The sequence below is a fragment of the Rhynchophorus ferrugineus genome, unplaced genomic scaffold, assembly GCF_030347505.1.
Source record: "Rhynchophorus ferrugineus isolate W39M unplaced genomic scaffold, kcgeb_rfMv2 rfM3, whole genome shotgun sequence".
NCBI lineage: Eukaryota > Metazoa > Arthropoda > Insecta > Coleoptera > Curculionidae > Rhynchophorus > Rhynchophorus ferrugineus.
The window spans coordinates 15065477-15085234 of record NW_027472582.1 but is presented as its reverse complement, the minus strand read 5'-3'; the positions used below and the strand labels follow the sequence as shown (position 1 = coordinate 15085234).

General features: G+C 31.8%; 2 protein-coding genes across 4 annotated transcripts in view; one reads left to right on the top strand and one right to left on the bottom strand.

The window, feature by feature from the left end:
- Positions 1–19758, bottom strand: part of AdamTS-A (ADAM metallopeptidase with thrombospondin type 1 motif A) — a 367686-nt gene that overhangs the window by 272575 nt on the left and 75353 nt on the right. The gene's annotated exons all lie outside the window — the stretch shown is intronic.
- Positions 16487–18809, top strand: LOC143193162 (uncharacterized). Its single transcript, XM_076399173.1, has 2 exons — positions 16487–16629; positions 16732–18809. Exons 1-2 carry the CDS (start codon positions 16611–16613, stop codon positions 18672–18674), a joined length of 1962 nt encoding a protein of 653 aa, XP_076255288.1. The 5' UTR covers positions 16487–16610; the 3' UTR covers positions 18675–18809.

Below are 19758 nucleotides of genomic sequence, written 5' to 3'. Positions count from 1 at the left end.
TATATTTATCAAATAATACAGCTTTATTTTGTTTAATTTTAAATTGCCACCAATCTTAAATTAGAACATGATTTTTCAGTTTCTTGCTCCTTTAAAATACTACGCTAGCCAGGAACAGCAATGTGAATAAGTAAAGGAAAATAAAAAAACAACTAAAATAAATGCCTAAAATAATATTGAATCCTTTAAGAATATTGAAACAAATCGTTGTATGACTCCCGACTGAAAACCTATCCAGATAGATAATGATGAAGGCATACACTACGATACCCAAAGCATACATTTTAGACAAAAAATGAATTCAATAATTCGCAATATGGGTATCACAAGTTTATGAATGAGACTTGCATAAAATCAATTTTATCAACTAGCGAATGAATCATATATCTGTTGTTAAAACGATTTGTTGCTGATTATAGTAGGGAGCATCCCACTATATCTATAACGATTATGTACTCCATTAATAAGAACATATTTATTGAACCGTTTGCGGTTTATAAATAACAAAATTATACAGTGATTTATCGCTCATTATATCGTCGTAACACTTGACCTAGACATCGTCCTTCAAGGCTGCCAAGCAGGAAAAATCTCCTGAACATGATCTTACCTTGAAGAAAGTTAAAATGACTAAATAATGTTTGTTTTGCTAAAAGTATGCGTTTCACTAACATTGTTCGGACGATTTACGAATCTTCTGTTTTCCGATATGTCACGTATTGGTAATATGTAGAGAAACTATTAACACGATACCGCAATTGAAACAAAGACATTTTTATTCATGATTTATATATTTATCTTTATACATACACCCTGTATGTGCAGAACATATCGAAGTCTCATAGGAAATCAGAAAGAAGTCGTTAATTCAGACATCACAATCCATGAAGAAAATGTTTATAACACAAATTAAGTATGTCGAAAAATATCGATATATCGATTTATCGATATTTTTGACCGATATATCGATATACTGATTTTCAATAATATTAAATATACTTCTTAAATATAAGAAAATTTATTATTTTTGATAAACCTTTTAAATTGATACTTAATTTTAAAGGTTTGATATATTTTGTTACTTACTTGTAAGGATTTAGAAAAATATCAATATATATATTGCAAAAAGCATCGATATATTTTCTTCTCCGATATATTGATATTTTTCTTAAAATATTGAAAACGATATATCGATAGTTTTTAAAATATCGATATAACGAGATATCGATAGTTTCAAAAATATCGACATATCTAAATATCGATAGTTTTAAAAATATCGACATATCTAAATATCGATAGTTTTTAAAATATCGACATATCTAAATATCGATAGTTTTTAAAATATCGACATATCTAAATATCGATAGTTTTTAAAATATCGACATATCTAAATATCGATAGTTTTTAAAATATCGATATATCGAAATATCGATTTTTTTCTCGGTAACCTTAAATATAACAAGTTTGAAGCAACAGTGTTCAAAGAGCGGGTCTCCTATTAATGAAGTTCGAATCCCACGCAAACATGGATACATCCATTATGTTTTTTGTTTGTAACTGTGATTGTCCATAAATAATGTTGGTGTTAAATCAAACTGAGCTATACAAGATGAATTTTGAAATCGAAGTAGCGCTTCCGTATCAATATTTTAGAATAATGAACAAATTAATTTCCATTGTAACTACAAATAAGTTGCTATTTCTACTCTACAGATGTAAACAATAAAGCTTAAAAACCATGTCCTTAGATCAGTCAAACCTAGTTAATCGTTGCCAGTTTTATTATAATTTTGATTTTGAAAGTTAAGTATATTTATAACATCGTTAGATAATCCTGTTAGAATAAGTTGAATTATGAAATTGATAATCTATAAAAAAAGATAATTCTATTGCAATCTGTCCCAATAATGGACGGTATTTTTTATATTTTAAAGTCTCCTTTTTACCAACAAGGGTTTATTTGGACTGGACTTACAGTTCAAACTGGGCTCCGAATCACGGCCCTCGGCATTAAACCTACCAACTGGCCCGTGACCAACTTAAAGATCATCCCAGAAGACATCCGGACTTACCCAGCCTGGTTACTGGCGTGACAGATCATTTTCCTTGTCGAATTTTACACTCTTGCCTAGGGCAATCACAACTATAAAACAATCAATTTAAATTTACGACCTTTTCCCCGCAGTATTCAAACACACGACTATCGCAAGAGTAAGAGGACAATTATATATATGGTCTGTATTATCTGTTTAAGATCAAAACCACGATCAATAGGTTCTTAGTTCTTCGTTTAGATAGCTCTACTGCCATTGTAAATACCCCACAAAAGTATCAGGTTTAAAGAAGACAATTCTCTCTTTTATTATAGAATAACAGCTCACCGCGTCTCCAATGGTGTAATGGTATAAATCTGCTTGTTATAAATACATAACATTAAGAACATTACATATTGAAAATTGCATAAAGACATATTATAACATTTCATATTACAAGTTACAAGTTTTGAAACAATAACAATTGGTATACCACTGGACCATTAATAATTGGTCCATATTTATTTAAAAATGCAAGTAGGAACAAACCAAGCCACCTATATTTTAGTGTTATAAGATTCATTCAATACAAACTTTGGTTTCGAACGGATGGCAACACCGACCTCGAAAAAAGCATCAAGTAACAGCAAAATCCTGTGGAAATTTAAATCACTCAAAAAAAAACACCCAAACATTGATTTTACGGTATCAGACTCAATTTAATGGTAGAAATAACCAGCTGAATGTGTTCGATTATTTAATCAACCGTATATACTAAGTAAATAAGCCTGGTTCGCCAGTAACTAGTGTTATCGTTACTATTTTTTCTCTTGAGGTATATAAAGAATTACGACTAAAATTCTGTTTTTGTTGGCAAGCCAACAGATATTCATATCAGTTTATTTCTACATCATGTGGGTGATATTCTATAAATATATGTATCCATTAGCAAACAGGTGTTTTGTGGCCAAAAAAAAATCACATAAAACTCGGCCGCTTATTAAATAAATCAGATAATGAAAATACAGTATATGCTCTAAGGATTTATAATGGAATACCAGTTTGCATGTACGTAATGTTGTCGTTTCCTCGTGATAAATTTTTAGATTTTTTAAGAATTCTTTGAACTTTTAAAATTAATGAGGAAGTTTAACACGTTACGTAACAACGTTTTAACGTTAAACAGTTATTAATTATATTTAGATAATTAGAAAACCTGAGATAATTCAATGTAGTTTATTGTTTTACTAAAACTTTTGACAGATTAAGATTCCAGACATAAATTAAGTTTTGTAGAAACCATTTTAAAATGTGAATTATTTCAAATTGTTACTTAAAACAAGTAAATATAAATGAAATATTTAATTGCTTTTTATGAAATTAACTTTTACAGAAATTGGCCTGAAAAAAAATAAATAGCAGATCAGATGGTTGAACAATATTGCCTCAGAATATTATATCTTCATTCCTATCACTGGATATTCAGTCCAACCGAATTAATATGGGATGTAACAAAGAATTACTACAATGTATATGCAGATCAAGAAGGACATTAGTCTATAAGATAATAATAATATAAGAGGAAGAAATTGACAAATGGTGCAATTGTGAACAACTGTTAGATCGATTGGAAGTTATTGACTTGAATAATGACTCAGAAAGTAGCAGTGACGAATGAAACTTCGGATTTTAATCCAATGCTCACAATTACCAAGACAGGATAATCAGAGTACAAATAAACCAAGGTGAGTACATAATTAATGATATATCTGTGTATAAATGTTCATAATATACATGAGTATTTGGTTAAAGTAAAATGTATGAGGAAAGAATGAATACTAACTATTGTCCAGATATGGGAAATGTATTAAGGAGAATCTAGTGAGAATGAATGAATGTATACACAGGTGGAAACTGAAGAAACTAAGAAAAATTAGAGTGATATCAGAATGACTTGACAAGAAAACGTAAGATGGAAACAAAGCAACGGAGGAAACAAGACAAGAACTAAACGCAAAAAGGCAATGATGCTTTCTAATGAAGTTAACGTACCACCGGAGGATACCACTACATAAAAAGCGCCTAGAACTCCACCTCATAAGTGGTGAGGAAAAGAGTTCAATGTAGATATAATAAATATCTAATCTACAAACCATTGTGCATTAGATGTACTGTAATGTTAAAATAAATGAAATTTGATAAAGTTATGTTTGTTTAATTATTCTATTACCATTATAATTTTGTTGTAAATCCAATATAAAGTTAAAATTGATGCGGCAAAATTACGATGTTTATATATAGAGAAAATATTCCATAATTATTGCTAGTTAAATAAATACAAAATATAAAAAATAATAATTTTTAAAACTACTACACTATTATACTGTATAAAATTTAAATGAATTGAATACAAAATCAACAAATATTTACTTTATTTAAAACATATCGAAAATATACTTATAGTATGAAGATAGTGTAAAACTAATGTTAACGTATATTTGAGTTTTTAATAGAAACTGGAGACGAATACTTAAACAAAAATTGAATTGTAAATTTAGAATACGACATTTAAATAGACGTGTATTAATAAAAGATGCGATAGCCGGCGATGTACAAAGCGAAATGGAAAAAATCAAACATATGTCAGTCTCCTTTTAATACTAGTTTCTGCAATTTTGTCTCTTTTTTATGGAGAATATTCAAATTATATTATACCATAAAATATGACAGTAATCGTAAATATAAGACGATTATATAATTTTATATAATATATCTACGTCTGCTTTTATGAGTTTATTAATATCGTTCTTTTGGCAAATCGCTAAAACGTACGTGGCATAATTTTCATATATTAAATACTATAAATAAAAAAAAAACTAATTTAATCTTCCTTTGCTTTCAATAACACAGAAGTAGATAGATATTTAATTTTAAGTGCAACTTTGGAGATGTGTTTCGTTTTGTAACGTCCAATATCTAGATGACCCTAGATTAGCCTTTTCGGTCCATTTTATTGGTTTGATTGAATCGCTATTCTAAAACTCGCGAAGGTATTTGATTGGTTCATTTCATTTCTATGGCGCCTCTCTTGTTGTTTTGTTTTGGGCGCTATTTCCTGTGGATAGGAAAAAACGAAGAGTGCGTTTAACATTTTTATATTTTTGTGACTAAGTTATAATCAAAAAAATTGTTGTGTATTCTAAAAAGTGTTGTGTATGTACAAAAAGCAAAGATATGAGCCATCGATTTCCTTTCAAAAAATTTCCGACAATTATTTAAAAATAGCTGGATCTTGTTGGATTAAACATGTGTGGCATGTGGTGACTATTTTTTTACCTACTATGTATAAATTTATATACACAGAACATTTGTATATATAAATATATAAGATTTTGGTTTTCAGAATGTTTTTGTTACTTTGCTATCAATAAATGGGTGACAGTGGCCAGAGTATAAATCCAAAATGAGTATAAATGGAGCTATATTAAAATTATAAAGGTAACTGTGACTACACTACAAGAAGTTTTTGGTTCACAAATCCCAGTATATGTGAGAAAAATCCGTATTCTGGCAAAGTTGGTTGAGAAATGTAATTGCATTCAGAATGTATAAAAAACATGTATAGAGAAGGCTCCCATAAATTTTAAAGTAAATCTTTTCGGTAGAATTTGAGATGACATGATATCAGGACATGTGTAACCAAACCACATCGAAACAGCTACTTTTGGGAAAAATGCGCTTGAATGCCGCATCACTAAAACAGCACTATCTCCGAAAATAGCATACCCTTAAATGGTTATGCTTTGAAAATATTAAAAAACAATGTTTTACAAACTTGCCTAGAACATCCCCTTAACTATTCTATTCAGTATTTCATTATAGAAAAAAAATCATTTTAACGTCAAAATATTATTTCACCTACTAACCTAAGCTCTAACTGTAAATTAATTGTTAGTGCTAAAATTAACGTTAAAACCTCACAGACTGTGGCTAGTAAGACAATAACATCATGAATAAATTAGATAAATAGTTAAATTGACCTTCGCACACCCGTTACATCAAACCGAGTAATTTTTCAGTTTCCATTACCTAATGTTTACCAGATATTTAGATTTGATCATTGACACTTTCACATCGGTGCAGTAACCGTTTATTTAATCCTTTCAAATTATCGTATTTATATCTTTGAGGTTCCAAACTCTATTTGGATAGAAGTAAATTAATGCGGTGAATGTTTCATTCACATTTTTTTTTTAAATATCATAGATCTGTACAAATACATAACAACAATAACAAAAACTTAACAGTTTAGAAATGAAACAATTGAAAACAATATAGATTAATTAATAAAGAATAAAACCAGCTATTAGCTGGAAGGTATTCAACTGAAAGGTTAAGATAATTTAAATTCTAATAAACATATCGCTTATTTTCTTGGCTAACACCGGTATTTAATTGCTTATGCGATTTATAACAATAGGTTCAAATAATAGATCCACTTTTCATCAAAAAATTTCCGATGAATTCTTACATATTTTCCTTTTCGAAACATAAAAAGCAACATATGACAATTAAAATTGCTCGAAAAATCGCTTGCAGTATCATCTGGATTGTGGACGCTACGAGGAAATTATCTGAGTCACGTATGAAGTGAAATCTCTATTTACTTTATCGATTCAACTCAGTATGTAATGCCAACAGTCGCTCTATATCAACTTTGATACCATCGAATTAGAGGCAAGACATTAGAGAAGATAGTACCAAATTAAGAAATAATATTCACAAATAATGAGAATTCAATGTTTGATTTCCCAAATATTGAAATCGTCTTAAACATCCAATAGTTCCACAAGAGTTTTACAAAAGACTAATGAATGTGCTATATTTATTTGCCTAATTATAAGAAAATAACAACCAATAAATAATATAGATAGCCCCTCCTATAAAACAACCAACGCACGTCATATATGACGTCGAATATAGTGCCAAATACAATTTCTAAAAACTGTAAAATTTGTTTTAAACCAGGAGTGAATTTTCTGTTCTCATTTTATCCTAATTAAAAAAACATGGAATACTGTCTGATCCGTCGAAACATCTAACTGAATCTGCCTATAAAATTCGATTTGAGTAGGTATCATTGGACCATGTTGCCAAATATTAGTAAATTCCTTCAAAATATTAATATAATAATAATTAGAGGCTACAAACCGGCAAACTTTAAGATAAATTGTGACGTCCTGATGTCATAAACGTACATAGGCTGTTTTATTGAATATGCTATAGGTTAATCTAATGTAATTGAAGTAAGAAACAAAATATTCATAATGTACCAAATTATTATATAAATTAATGGTTTTTTTCAGCATCTTTTTGTTTTTATTATTTTAGGCATCGCAACACACACATTCGATATATCTAAATATAAAATCTCTAAAACTTCTGTAAATTTAACACGTCGCTGCTTAATGATAGTTACTTTCTTCCAAAATTTTACTATTTTCTTTTATAACAGTAACAATGTTTTACTTTAAGAATAGGTGGTTAGACAATCATAATCATAAGATATCAACTAAAGAAAATATTATCAAACCAACCCACCGAACTATTAAATTCATACATTACAACCAGAATGTTTAGAGTCAAACAAGAAGAAGCTTACTCTATAGTAAAAGAAGCTAAAGCAGGTGTACCACAAGGAAGTGCACTGGGACCAATGCTTTATCTACTCTATACTTGAGATATACCATAAATGGAAAATATTACGATGGCTACATTTGCTGATGATACTGCGATTATAGCTGTCGGGGAAAAGAGGGAAGAAGCCTCACGAAGATTACAACAGGTAAGTGACAATATAAATAATTGGACACAAGCTTGGAAAGTAAGAATGAATGAAAGTAAATCTGTAAATGTGCAGTTCACCTATAAACAGACGGTACAAGCAGAAATAACATTAAATAATCCTATCATTCCATATAGCAACAACGCTAAATATTTCGGAATGAATCTCGATGAAAAATTTCGCTGGAAGGAACATATAAAGAAGAAAAAAAAGTACTGGAATTGAAATATAGGAAAATGTACTGGCTAATTGAAAGAAAATCATAATTATCAGTACATAATAAATTCCTATTATATAAGCAAATACTGAAATCTATATGGGCATACGGAGTTCAATTATGGGGATGTTTTGCAAAGAGTAACATAAATAAAACACAAATTTTTCAGAACAAAATCCTAAGAGGTATTTTGGGTGCACCCAAATACTATAGGACTGATTACCTACATCGAGACCTTCAGATACCCACAGTCAGTTAAGAAATCACGATAATTGCAAGGGGGCATGACGAAAGACTCCATTCTCATGAGAATATTGAAGTATTGAAGATTTTAGATACAACCAGAACAGAACACAGGCTCAAAAGAATCAAACTATCTGATCTTCTGTAATGTTGTGTAGTGAGATGCATATATTAAAAAATTCAGCAGTGACATGTATAAACATTATTTCACCAGAGACTGAGATAGAGCCGATGGGTCCTCCTAGTTATATACCAAAACAAAAATAGTAAGAATTCAAAACAATACTAGTCAAAAAATAGTACAAACCGATTAATTTATAACTGATTAAGCAGAATAAATTTATCAGGTGCTTAATGTCTTTTTCTAATTTTTACTATTCTCTTTTTAAAAAATACACACTCTTACCACTAATTATTAGACACCAGACACCAATTTGTTGCCAAATTAAAAAATTCACTGACCTGGTTTTTATCCGACGAAGGTGATCGTACGCATCTATAAATAAGTCGAGACAACACAGAAAATAACTAAAACCTATTTTTCGCTAGTAAAAAATTGAGGTAAATAGTTAGAATCTCGGATGCTGCATGATGCTGAATCACTGGTTAGGAAAATCCCACGTGTCAAGATCGGGAATTGCAGGATAGGTGGTTGAAAATAAACCAAAATGATTCAAAGCTAAAACGATATTCTTGTATACTCAACACCGTCATAACATCCGTCATTGTGTTAAGTTTCCTCAATAACCTCCGAATCTAGTTGATTTACTAGAAATCTATATAGACTAGCGATCGCCCTGTGGTCATCACCCACAATTCATTAAGTTAATCATGTTTTTCTTATGATAATTTCTTATGAGATTCTTATGATTATTTCTTATGATAGAGTAAAGAGAATAATTTTAAAATATGATATGTTGAAATGTTGATATGTTAAGACTTGTTTTCCTAGTATTTTCAAAATCAGATCATAAATGAATTTGATATATAACATTATTTATAAAATATTTTTAACAAAAAAATTTAACCGATTTCAAAAAATAAATAAGGAACTCGCTAAAAATTAAAAAACCGGCATGGAGGCGCTCTGGTAAAGGCAATAGGACGGTCCAATCCTGCTGGGACATGATCGTAAATTTATGTTTGTGATTGTTTAAAATTTGTGGTTGTTCTAGGTAAGAGTGCAAAATACGACAAGGAAAATGATCCCAGTCACGCCAGTAATCAGGCTGGGTAAGACCGGATGTCTTCTGAGATAATTTCTAAAGTTGGTCACTCTGCCATCGGTTGGCTTAATGCTGAGGATAGTGGTTCGCAGCCCACGTTAAATTTTAGGTCCAGCCCCGATAAACCCATAGTTGGAAACTTTAAAAGATTAAAAAAAAAGTTATCAAACTTTTAATATTTTTAACACAAAAGAAGACATTTTAAAATAAAATATGTACATAATAATCGTTGTAATAAATAAATAAAAATAAACAAAGACCTTATTTAACCTATCTACAACACCTATTTTATATTCTACTATATACTCATAATTTAGCTTAATACCCTCTTAAACTTATTATCTATTTACAATATTATTTTAACTACTACCAACCGATCACTTTGAAGTCGGTACCCAGCAACAATGTAGATTTATTTTGTTCGTAATTTAATTTTAATAACTCAACCGAACCCAAACAGTTATATTGATTTAGATTTACTGATTTATATATATATATATATATATATATATATATATATATATATATATATATATATATAATATTCAAAGGCATATATATATACATATATATATATATATATACATATATATATATATATATATATATATATATATATATATATATATATATATTCAAGAAAACAAGTGAAATATTAGTTTAAAAACACATACATTTTTCTAAATTTTTTGAAAAGTAAACTTTAAAATTAAGTACCAATTTTAAAGATGTATTACGTATTATATTTAATTTATTCTGAAAGAATATCGGCTAAAAATATCGATAATTTTTTAAAAAAATATCGATATATCGTTATATCGATATTTTTTCTGCATCCCTAATTTGACTTTAGCATATATCTTATATATAAAAATGAATCGCAAAATATGTTCCTAAGCGCATAACTCAACAACGCCTGGACCAATTTGGCGAAATCTTTTTTTAAAATGTTCGTTGAAGTTCAGGGATGGTTTTTACGGCGAGAAAAATTTTTTTTTTTTTTTTTTTTTTTTATTATTACTCTTCGTGAGTCCACAATCTGCCCTATTGGCAATAAGTATTTCTTCTGTTTATATTATATATACATGGCATGTAGAAAATCACTTCATTAAGCAATCTTCTGTATAAAATATTATCTTAATTAATTAGTCTTATTCTAATGCTTATTCTAAACTCTACATATGTCCAGTAATCAGATCAGGTGGTGTTAAACGTTTTAGTCTACGCACTTCACTATCACGTCGCATATTTAGCTGATTAGCGAGTACATTGGGATGCACTGACACTCTTTCGAAGTACTTCACACAAACACGTTGGATTACACTCGTTATAGGTTCTAGAGGAATATCGCGTTGTATCACTTTATTTGAAATATAGTACGGAGCATCAACAATGGCACGCAACACCTTATTTTGGAACCGTTGAATGATGGATATATTGGATTTGCTAGCGGTACCCCATAGTTGAATTCCATATGTCCAAATGGGCTTGAGTATAGACTCATACAGCAATACCTTGTTATCTAATGATAACTTGGATTTGCGCCCAATGAGCCAATACATTTGATATAATTTTAGTCCTAGTTGTTTCCGTTTAGAGAGTATGTGCTTCTTCCAGGTTAGGCGTCGATCTAAATGCATACCAAGATATTTAACATGGTCTGCTTGGGGGAGTTGGCGATGATTGATATTTACTGGTGGACATGTTCTTCTACGCAGGGTAAACGTTATATGCGTGGATTTTGATTCATTGGCTTTAATGCGCCATGTCTTCAACCATAATTGTATTTGCTCCAGGTGGGTTTGTAGGTTTATTGATGCTGTGACTGGATCTTCATGGGATGCTAAGATTGCTGTATCGTCTGCGTATGTTGTCACAGTAGTTATTTTTGTGGTGGGCAGATCAGCCGTATACAGAAGATACAGTACTGGACCCAGTACACTACCTTGCGGAACTCCTGAATATATGGGATTTAATTCGGTATGTTCATCGCCTTGATTTACAATAAAATGTCTGTCAGTGAGATACGATTTTAGTAGCTGATAGTCCGGATGAGGGAGAAGTTTCTTTAGTTTAACCTGCAAGCCCGTATGCCATACTTTGTCAAAAGCCTGAGATATGTCTAGGAAAGCAGCCGAACAATATCTTTTGGCATTTAGGTCAGCGTTTATTTGGTTTACAAGTCTATGCACTTGTTCTATAGTCCCATGCTTATTGCGAAAGCCAAACTGATGTTCTGGAATAATTTTTCTTTTTTCTATTATATAGTTTAGTTTTTTTATGTATAACTTCTCGAAAACTTTCGAGATTATTGGTAATAAACTTATAGGTCGGTAGGAGGTCACATCTTCTGGTATTTTTCCTGGTTTAAGTATCATTAATATTTTAGCTACTTTAGATACTAGGGAAGTAATTAATTCGTAGCATAGCATTAAATATATATGTTAATAGTTTTATAGCCTTTTCTGATAGTTCTTTTAAAATTTTGCCAGTAATTAAGTCATAACCAGGAGCTTTTTTAATATTAATCTCTCTCATTATTGTATGTTTAACTTTTTTGACCGTTAATTTCTCGTGCGGTAAATCCATTTGAAATGGCGAATCTAGAAAGCTAGTAATTTTATTTTCGTCATCTTTATGTAGCTGAGACTGGAAAGGTTTAAAAACATTTTTTAAGTGTTTTGAGAAAATGTCGGCCTTCTCTTTATTGCTTCTCGCCCAATTATTTTCGCTTGTTTTAATAGGTGGGTTATGCTGCTGGGATCTCCTAAGCTTTTTTGTTGCTTTCCACAACGAATAGTCTGTAGCCTCAGTTGATGTCAAGTTTTCTAGGTATTCTTGAATGCCTTGGTTCTGTTCGATTTGGATTAGATCTCTCAGCTCTTTTATGGCCCTATTAAATTTTCTTTTATTCTCTTCAGTCCTTTGCTGTTGCCAATTTCGTCGTAACTTTCTTTTTTCTGCTATCTTTTTCTGTATTGTACATGATATATGTGTATTTTTTCTTGGAAATGTTTCAATGTTGGGAGTCGCGGAATATGCTGCCTCCTGTATATTTTTTGTAAGATTTATTGCTGCTATTTCTATATCCATTTCAGTTTGTAACGGTAAGTTTAGAGAGATATTTTGGTCTAAGTTTTCTCTAAATGAGGGCCAGTTAGTTCTATTATTGCACAGAGAAGGGGGTTTATCTTTGATGGTAATTTTTGAAGAAATTGTTACTATTATTGGTGAATGATCAGAAGACAGGTCGAAACATGACTCTGTCTGACACTTTTTTGGATCAATATTTTTTGTAATACAGAAATCTATTGTATCTGGTTTTTTATTTCTGTCTGAAGGCCAATATGTTGGTTCACCAGTAGAGATATGTTGTAAGTTATCTATCCTTATGGCTTTGAGCAGTTCTCTACCTTTTGAGGTTATTATTCTTGAACCCCACATTAAATGTTTTGCATTATAATCTCCTCCTGCTATAAATCTATTACCTAGCGTACGGAAGAATTCTTGAAATTGTTCTGCCTTGTTGTTATGTTTGGGTGGGCAATAAATCGCAGAAATTGTTAATGGTCCATGGGCTTCCTCTATGGTTATACTGGTGGCTTGCAGGTAGTCTTTGCGGAATTTTTCTTTTTCGAAATGCTTTATATCATCTCGAATTATTATGGCTGTACCTCCATGTGCTTTATCATCAGGGTGATTTGTATGATAAAGCTTATATTTAGGAACTTTCAAATAATTTTTGTCCGTAAAGTGTGTTTCGGAAACCATCATAACGTCAATATTTTGTTCAATTACGAACATTTTTAGTTCCCTGGCATGTTGTTGGAGCCCATTGGCATTCCAGACGGCGATTTTGTAGCTATTGGTTTCAGGCATTAGGCAAGTTTGCTTACGACGGTTGTGAGTAGACCAAGCATCGTACTCATTTGATCCATTAGTTTGGCCATCATATTTTCTAATCTTGAGATGTTGCTAGTTTCAGTAGGTTGAGATATTGTCTCTCGTTTTTGTGCTGAACCATTTTCAACTATTTGGGCATAGGTTATGTCTGGTTGACTTGTTCTGGTGGGTAGTGGTAAATTGGTAGTAGTGGATTGTTTTTGTTGATGCCTTTTTTCCCTTAAGGCAGGATAGAGTTTCTGCTGTAGTTGCTTGTGAACTGCGCAACCCTTGTAGTTCGCTGGATGATTTCCGTTACAGTTGACACATTTCACTTTTTCATCGCGAACTTTACGAGTACAATCTCCTGTCTTATGTTCTCCTGCACATTTTACGCATCTATATGATTTGCGACAGTAAGTCTTTGTGTGCCCGTGCGCTTGACACCTTGTGCATTGTGGTATAATTCTTTTTATATGTGGTGGTTCGCATTTAATAATATTATTTTCCAATTTGGTGATTTCATACACCGCCTTATTGTTTCCATTAGGTTTTATGTCTATATAAAACATAGGCAGAGGTTTTTTTGTCGTGTGATGTCGTATATTGTGAATATTTACGACCTCGTGGCCTTTTTCAGCTAGTGCTACCTTGATGGTGTTAAAGTCCGTCCCGTGATGTAATCCTTTTAGTACGAATTTAAATGTTCTCTCGGATTTTGGCCTGAATGTATGGTATTGGGTGTTTCTTTCATCTAATTCTTTTATAAGAACTTTAAAGTGATCCGCTTCGAACAATTGGATTTTAATTGTTTCATAGCTCACTGTTTTAATTGTATAGTTCGTAGTAATGGTTTTTAATAAATCATGGATGTTTTTTATTATTCCTACCTTATAGACTGTTATTGGTGGTGGTTTGGGAACAACTTTTTCAGGGCTTGGTTGTATGTTCTCTTCAATTTCTTCCGACAGGTTGCTAAAACTGTTTTTTGTCTCTATCGGTTTCTGCAACCAATAGTCACTGATTCTTGTTTGTTTCCTCGCGATTTCTTCTTCTGGACTTCTCAATCGTTTTTTGTTAACGACTGTAGTCCATTCTGATGGTGGAGTTTGCGTTATTGCTGTTTGTTCTAATCTTATATCAAAGTGTGCAGGTGATTTGGTTGAATCGCTATTGTTTGCCATTTTTTAATTTTTAATATTTTATTTAATTTACTTCCAGAGGATAAAAAAAAATAAAATAAATACATTGTTTATTTCACGCACTTCATTTTTCACTTACGTTATTTTAGCACTAGTTTTTTTACTATAAATACTATAAATGAATTTCAAGAGGACTGTTGTAAAATAAGATGAAATTATTTTAAACACTAATAAAAATGAGATGCAGTCCTTTTGTCTGGTCACGTAAACACGTATTCACTACACTTTAGGTCCACTGAGAGACGGATAGCCGCATCTGTTATGCGTTTTTAACACTCAATTAAATAACCGTAATAAAATACTGGGTTTTTTTAAAGAAAGGTATCTTTTTATAGCTTGGACCGTATTGAAAATACGTCTTCACCCTACGAAGGTTGGAACTGAACTGAGAAAAATTAGAATTATTGCTGGAAAAACCCTAAAAATAGCCCTTTTTGTTTGAATTTGTTTCGTGTATCAGTTGACAATTCATCTGTCATCTGTCAAAAGTCATCTGTAACAGACAACTTTTTTTTTTAAATTTGATATGACTTGAACTCAAATCCTTTTAATCCGTACGAATTGTTTTATTTATTTAAAATTTTTTATTTGTTTAAAATTTAATTCAAATTTTAAATAAATAAAACAATTTGTACGGCTTAAAAGGATTTGAGTTCAAGTCATATCAAATTTAAAAAAAAAAGTTGTCTGTTACAGATGACTTTTGACAGATGACAGATGAATTGTCAAGTGATACACGAAACAAATTCGTATATCGTGTTTTGTGCAGAGTGTTTAGTTAGTTAGTGTTTGTTTAGTTCGTGATTAGTGAAAAAATAATTTATATTTGATTCGCGTGAAGCGCGAGCGCGACATTCAACTAATAATCGCGCAAGTTTGAATCCAGCTGCTTTCAGTTACGATGTGTCAATTGACTACAGTAACTACCAATGTGTTGTTATTGGTTCTATGAACTTGGTTTGCTCACACTGTAAGGCATTAAAATACAAAAAAGGAAGCCAATGGATTGTGTTGCGCAAATGGTAAAGTGAAATTGATACAATTGGATCCACCACCAGAACCATTGTACTCATTGGTTTCAGGAATAGGAACAGATTCTATACACTTTTTGACACATATTCAACAATATAACAATTGCTTTCAAATGACTTCATTTGGGGCAACAAATGCAGTTCGGGAAAATTTTATGCCAACTTTCAAGGTATGTATTATAGCAGTTACTCATAATTATTTTAGCCAACAAAATTTTCTGTCACCAAAGTTAAGATGTGTTACTAATCTTCAATTTCTTAATCATTACGAAATATATCACTTAGTCATCATATTATATGGTGATTCAGTTTCAGTGACACTTTTATTATATTTTATATTTGATAGATATTAGTTAAAACTAAATATATACTTTTTAAGATCAAATATTATTTAAGTTTAATCATTGACAATCCATTAATTTATACCACACCATAATATTTTTTTTATTTACAGATACAAGGGCAAATATATCACAGAGCAGGTTCACTGTTACCAGTGTCAGATAGCGACAACAAATTCCTGCAAATTTATTTTATGGGCAATTCACCACAAGAAATTGATCTGCGTTGTGCACATAACAATTTAGTAAAAAGGTCTATTGTAGAACAATTACAAACTTTATTTCATCAACACAATCAATTGATTATATTGTTTAAAACTGCCCTGGATCTGATGCCATCCGATAATCACAAAATTGTAATCAGAGCTGATAAAACACCTGCAGGTCAACATACAAGACGTTTTAATGCACCAACTATTGATGAAGTTGCTATCGTTATAGTTGGAGAAAACTTGGAATCCCGTGATATTGTTTTACATCGTCGGAATTTTCAATTACAACCTATAAAGGAAACACACCGCTCATATGATGCACTGCAATATCCCATTATATTTTGGCAAGGTGAAGATGGCTACGATTTATCAATAAAAATGATAAATCCCATTACAGGTAACTAAAATATTAGTTTAGCTATGGCGATAATATCTCAGTCACTATATTATGTATTTTAATTTTATATTTGAATGTTATTAAAACAAAATCTGTTTACAGGTTCTGAAACCAACAAAAAAGTCAGTTCAATGAACTATTATTCATACCGCCTAATGATTCGGGAAAATGCAGATAATCGCATATTGAAATGTCGGCGATTATATCACAAATATGTTGATGACATGTATGTTAAAATTGAAACGGAGAGATTAACATTCATCAGGTTGAATCAAACCAAACTCCGATCTGAAGAGTATATTCACCTTCGAGATGCGATTAATACTGATGGAAATGCACAGAATGTCGGTCGGATGACTATTCTTCCAGCAACATACATCGGAAGCCCTCGGCATATGCACGAATATGCTCAAGATGCCATGTCGTATGTTCGTCATTATGGTACAGCAGATTTGTTCATCACATTTACATGCAATCCGCAATGGATAGAAATTAAGCAGGAGTTATTACCTGGGAAATCATCCATTGATCGTCATGATATTACAGCCAGAGTCTTTAGACAAAAGTTGAAATCTTTAATGAATTTCATCGTAAAACATAATGTGTTTGGTGAGACACGCTGCTGGATGTATTCTGTGGAGTGGCAGAAACGAGGATTGCCACATGCACACATTTTGATTTGGTTGGTTGAAAAGATAAGGCCAAATGAAGTTGATGCAGTGATATCAGCTGAAATCCCTAATGTACAAGTAGATCCTGGATTGCATGAGGTAGTTATCAAAAACATGATACATGGTCCCTGTGGAACTCTTAATCAAAATTCACCGTGTATGATGGATGGTAAATGTTCAAAACGATATCCACGGACATTAATATCGGAAACAATTACTGGTAATGACGGTTATCCATTGTATCGTCGCAGATCGACAGCAGACAATGGAAAATCAACAATTGTCAAATTAAATCAACAAGATATTGAAATAGATAATCGTTGGATTGTTCCATATTCACCCATTTTATCAAAGACATTCAAAGCACACATCAACGTTGAATCTTGCCATTCAGTGAAATCGATTAAATACATTTGCAAATATGTAACCAAAGGGAGTGATATGGCTGTGATTGAAATTGGTGCAGAGAATTCTAATGATGAAGTTACCCAATACCAAATGGGCCGCTATGTCAGTAGTAATGAAGCAGTTTGGCGAATATTTTCTTTTCCTATTCATGAGAGACACCCTTCTGTTGTTCACTTAGCTGTGCATTTAGAAAATGGACAAAGAGTGTATTTTACAGCACAGAACGCAGTACAAAGAGCTGCTCAGCCACCATCTACTACATTAACCAGTTTTTTTGAGACATGCCAAAACGATGATTTCGCACAAACATTGCTATATTCTGAAATGCCAAAATATTATACCTGGAATCAATCCTCAAGGAGATTTATACGACGGAAACAAGGAAAACCAGTTCCAGGATATACAGATGTATATTCCACCGATGCGATTGGCCGGATTTATTCAGTACATCCAAGCAATGATGAATGTTTTTATTTACGACTGCTATTAGTCAATGTACGTGGCCCAACATCATTCCAACAGTTACGAACTGTTGATGGTGAATTGTGTGGATCCTACAGAGAAGCCTGTCAACGTTTGCAATTGCTTGAAAATGACGCTCATTGGGATCAAACTCTCAATGATGCTGTAATATCATCACACACTCATCAAATACGAACATTGTTTTCTATAATCATATCTACATGCTTCCCATCAAACCCAATTGATTTGTGGATGAAGTACAAAGATTATATGTGTGATGATATTTTGTATCAAATACGGAATAGAATGGGAAATCCAAATATACAAATCAGTGAAGAAATTTACAATGAAGCATTGATTTCAATTGAGTACATGTGCTTGATAATGTCAAACAAACTATTAATTCAATTAGGCCTGACCGCGCCCAATCGTCCAATGCATGACGCTTTTAACCAAGAGTTGCATCGAGAAAGACTGTATGATCTCAACGCTTTGAAAGAATAAATTCAAACAAATCTTCCACTGTTAAATGAACAACAGAAGTATGTATTTGAAACTCTTATGAAAGTAACAAATGATGAAACTGGAGGGATTTATTTCTTAGATGCACCTGGTGGTACAGGAAAAACTTTTTTTATTTCATTAATATTAGCAACAATTCGCTCACAAAATAAAATTGCACTTGCACTCGCTTCGTCGGGAATCGCAGCAACTTTGCTTGAAGGTGGTCGAACAGCCCATTCAGCACTAAAATTGCCATTAAATATGCAAAGCAATGAAACTCCAACCTGCAACGTTTCGAAGAACTCTGCAATGGCAAAGGTTTTGCAGCAATGTAAATTGATTGTTTGGGATGAATGCACGATGGCACATAAAAAATCTTTGGAGGCTTTAGACAGAACCTTAAAAGATCTACGTAGCAATAATAACCGATTTGGTGGTGCAATGATTTTATTAGCAGGAGATTTTCGTCAAACATTGCCAGTGATTCCACGATCAACGCCAGCTGATGAACTCAATGCATGTCTAAAGTCCTCCAATTTGTGGAAACATGTTAAAGTACTTCATTTAAGCAAGAATATGCGTGTCGAGTTGCAAAATGACCAATCTGGAAACATATTCTCTAAACAACTCATTGACATTGGTAATGGCAAATTTCCTATAGACATGTTGACGGCTTGCTTTTGCTATGACTATAAACAAGTCCCAGGGGCAATCATTAAGTGTTTGTGGTATTAATCTAGAAAACCCATGTTTCTCACATGGTCAATTGTATGTTGCCTGTTCCCGTGTTGGAAAACCATCAGATTTGTTCATCTATGCGCCAGGTAATCAAACAAAAAACATCGTATACCACAAAGCAATATAATGATAATAATAATAATAATTATGATTCACATGATTAACAATAAAGCGATTACTTACTTTTCAATCCTTATATATGTTTTATTTAATTATTTTTTATTCACAACGCCCTATCACCAGGGTGATGGTTCTGTTCAGGAGAATTTTTTAAAATACGTAGGCACAAAAACTGCCACATTACAAATCTTTTTGACAGGACGAAGTCTGTCGGGTCAGCTAGTAT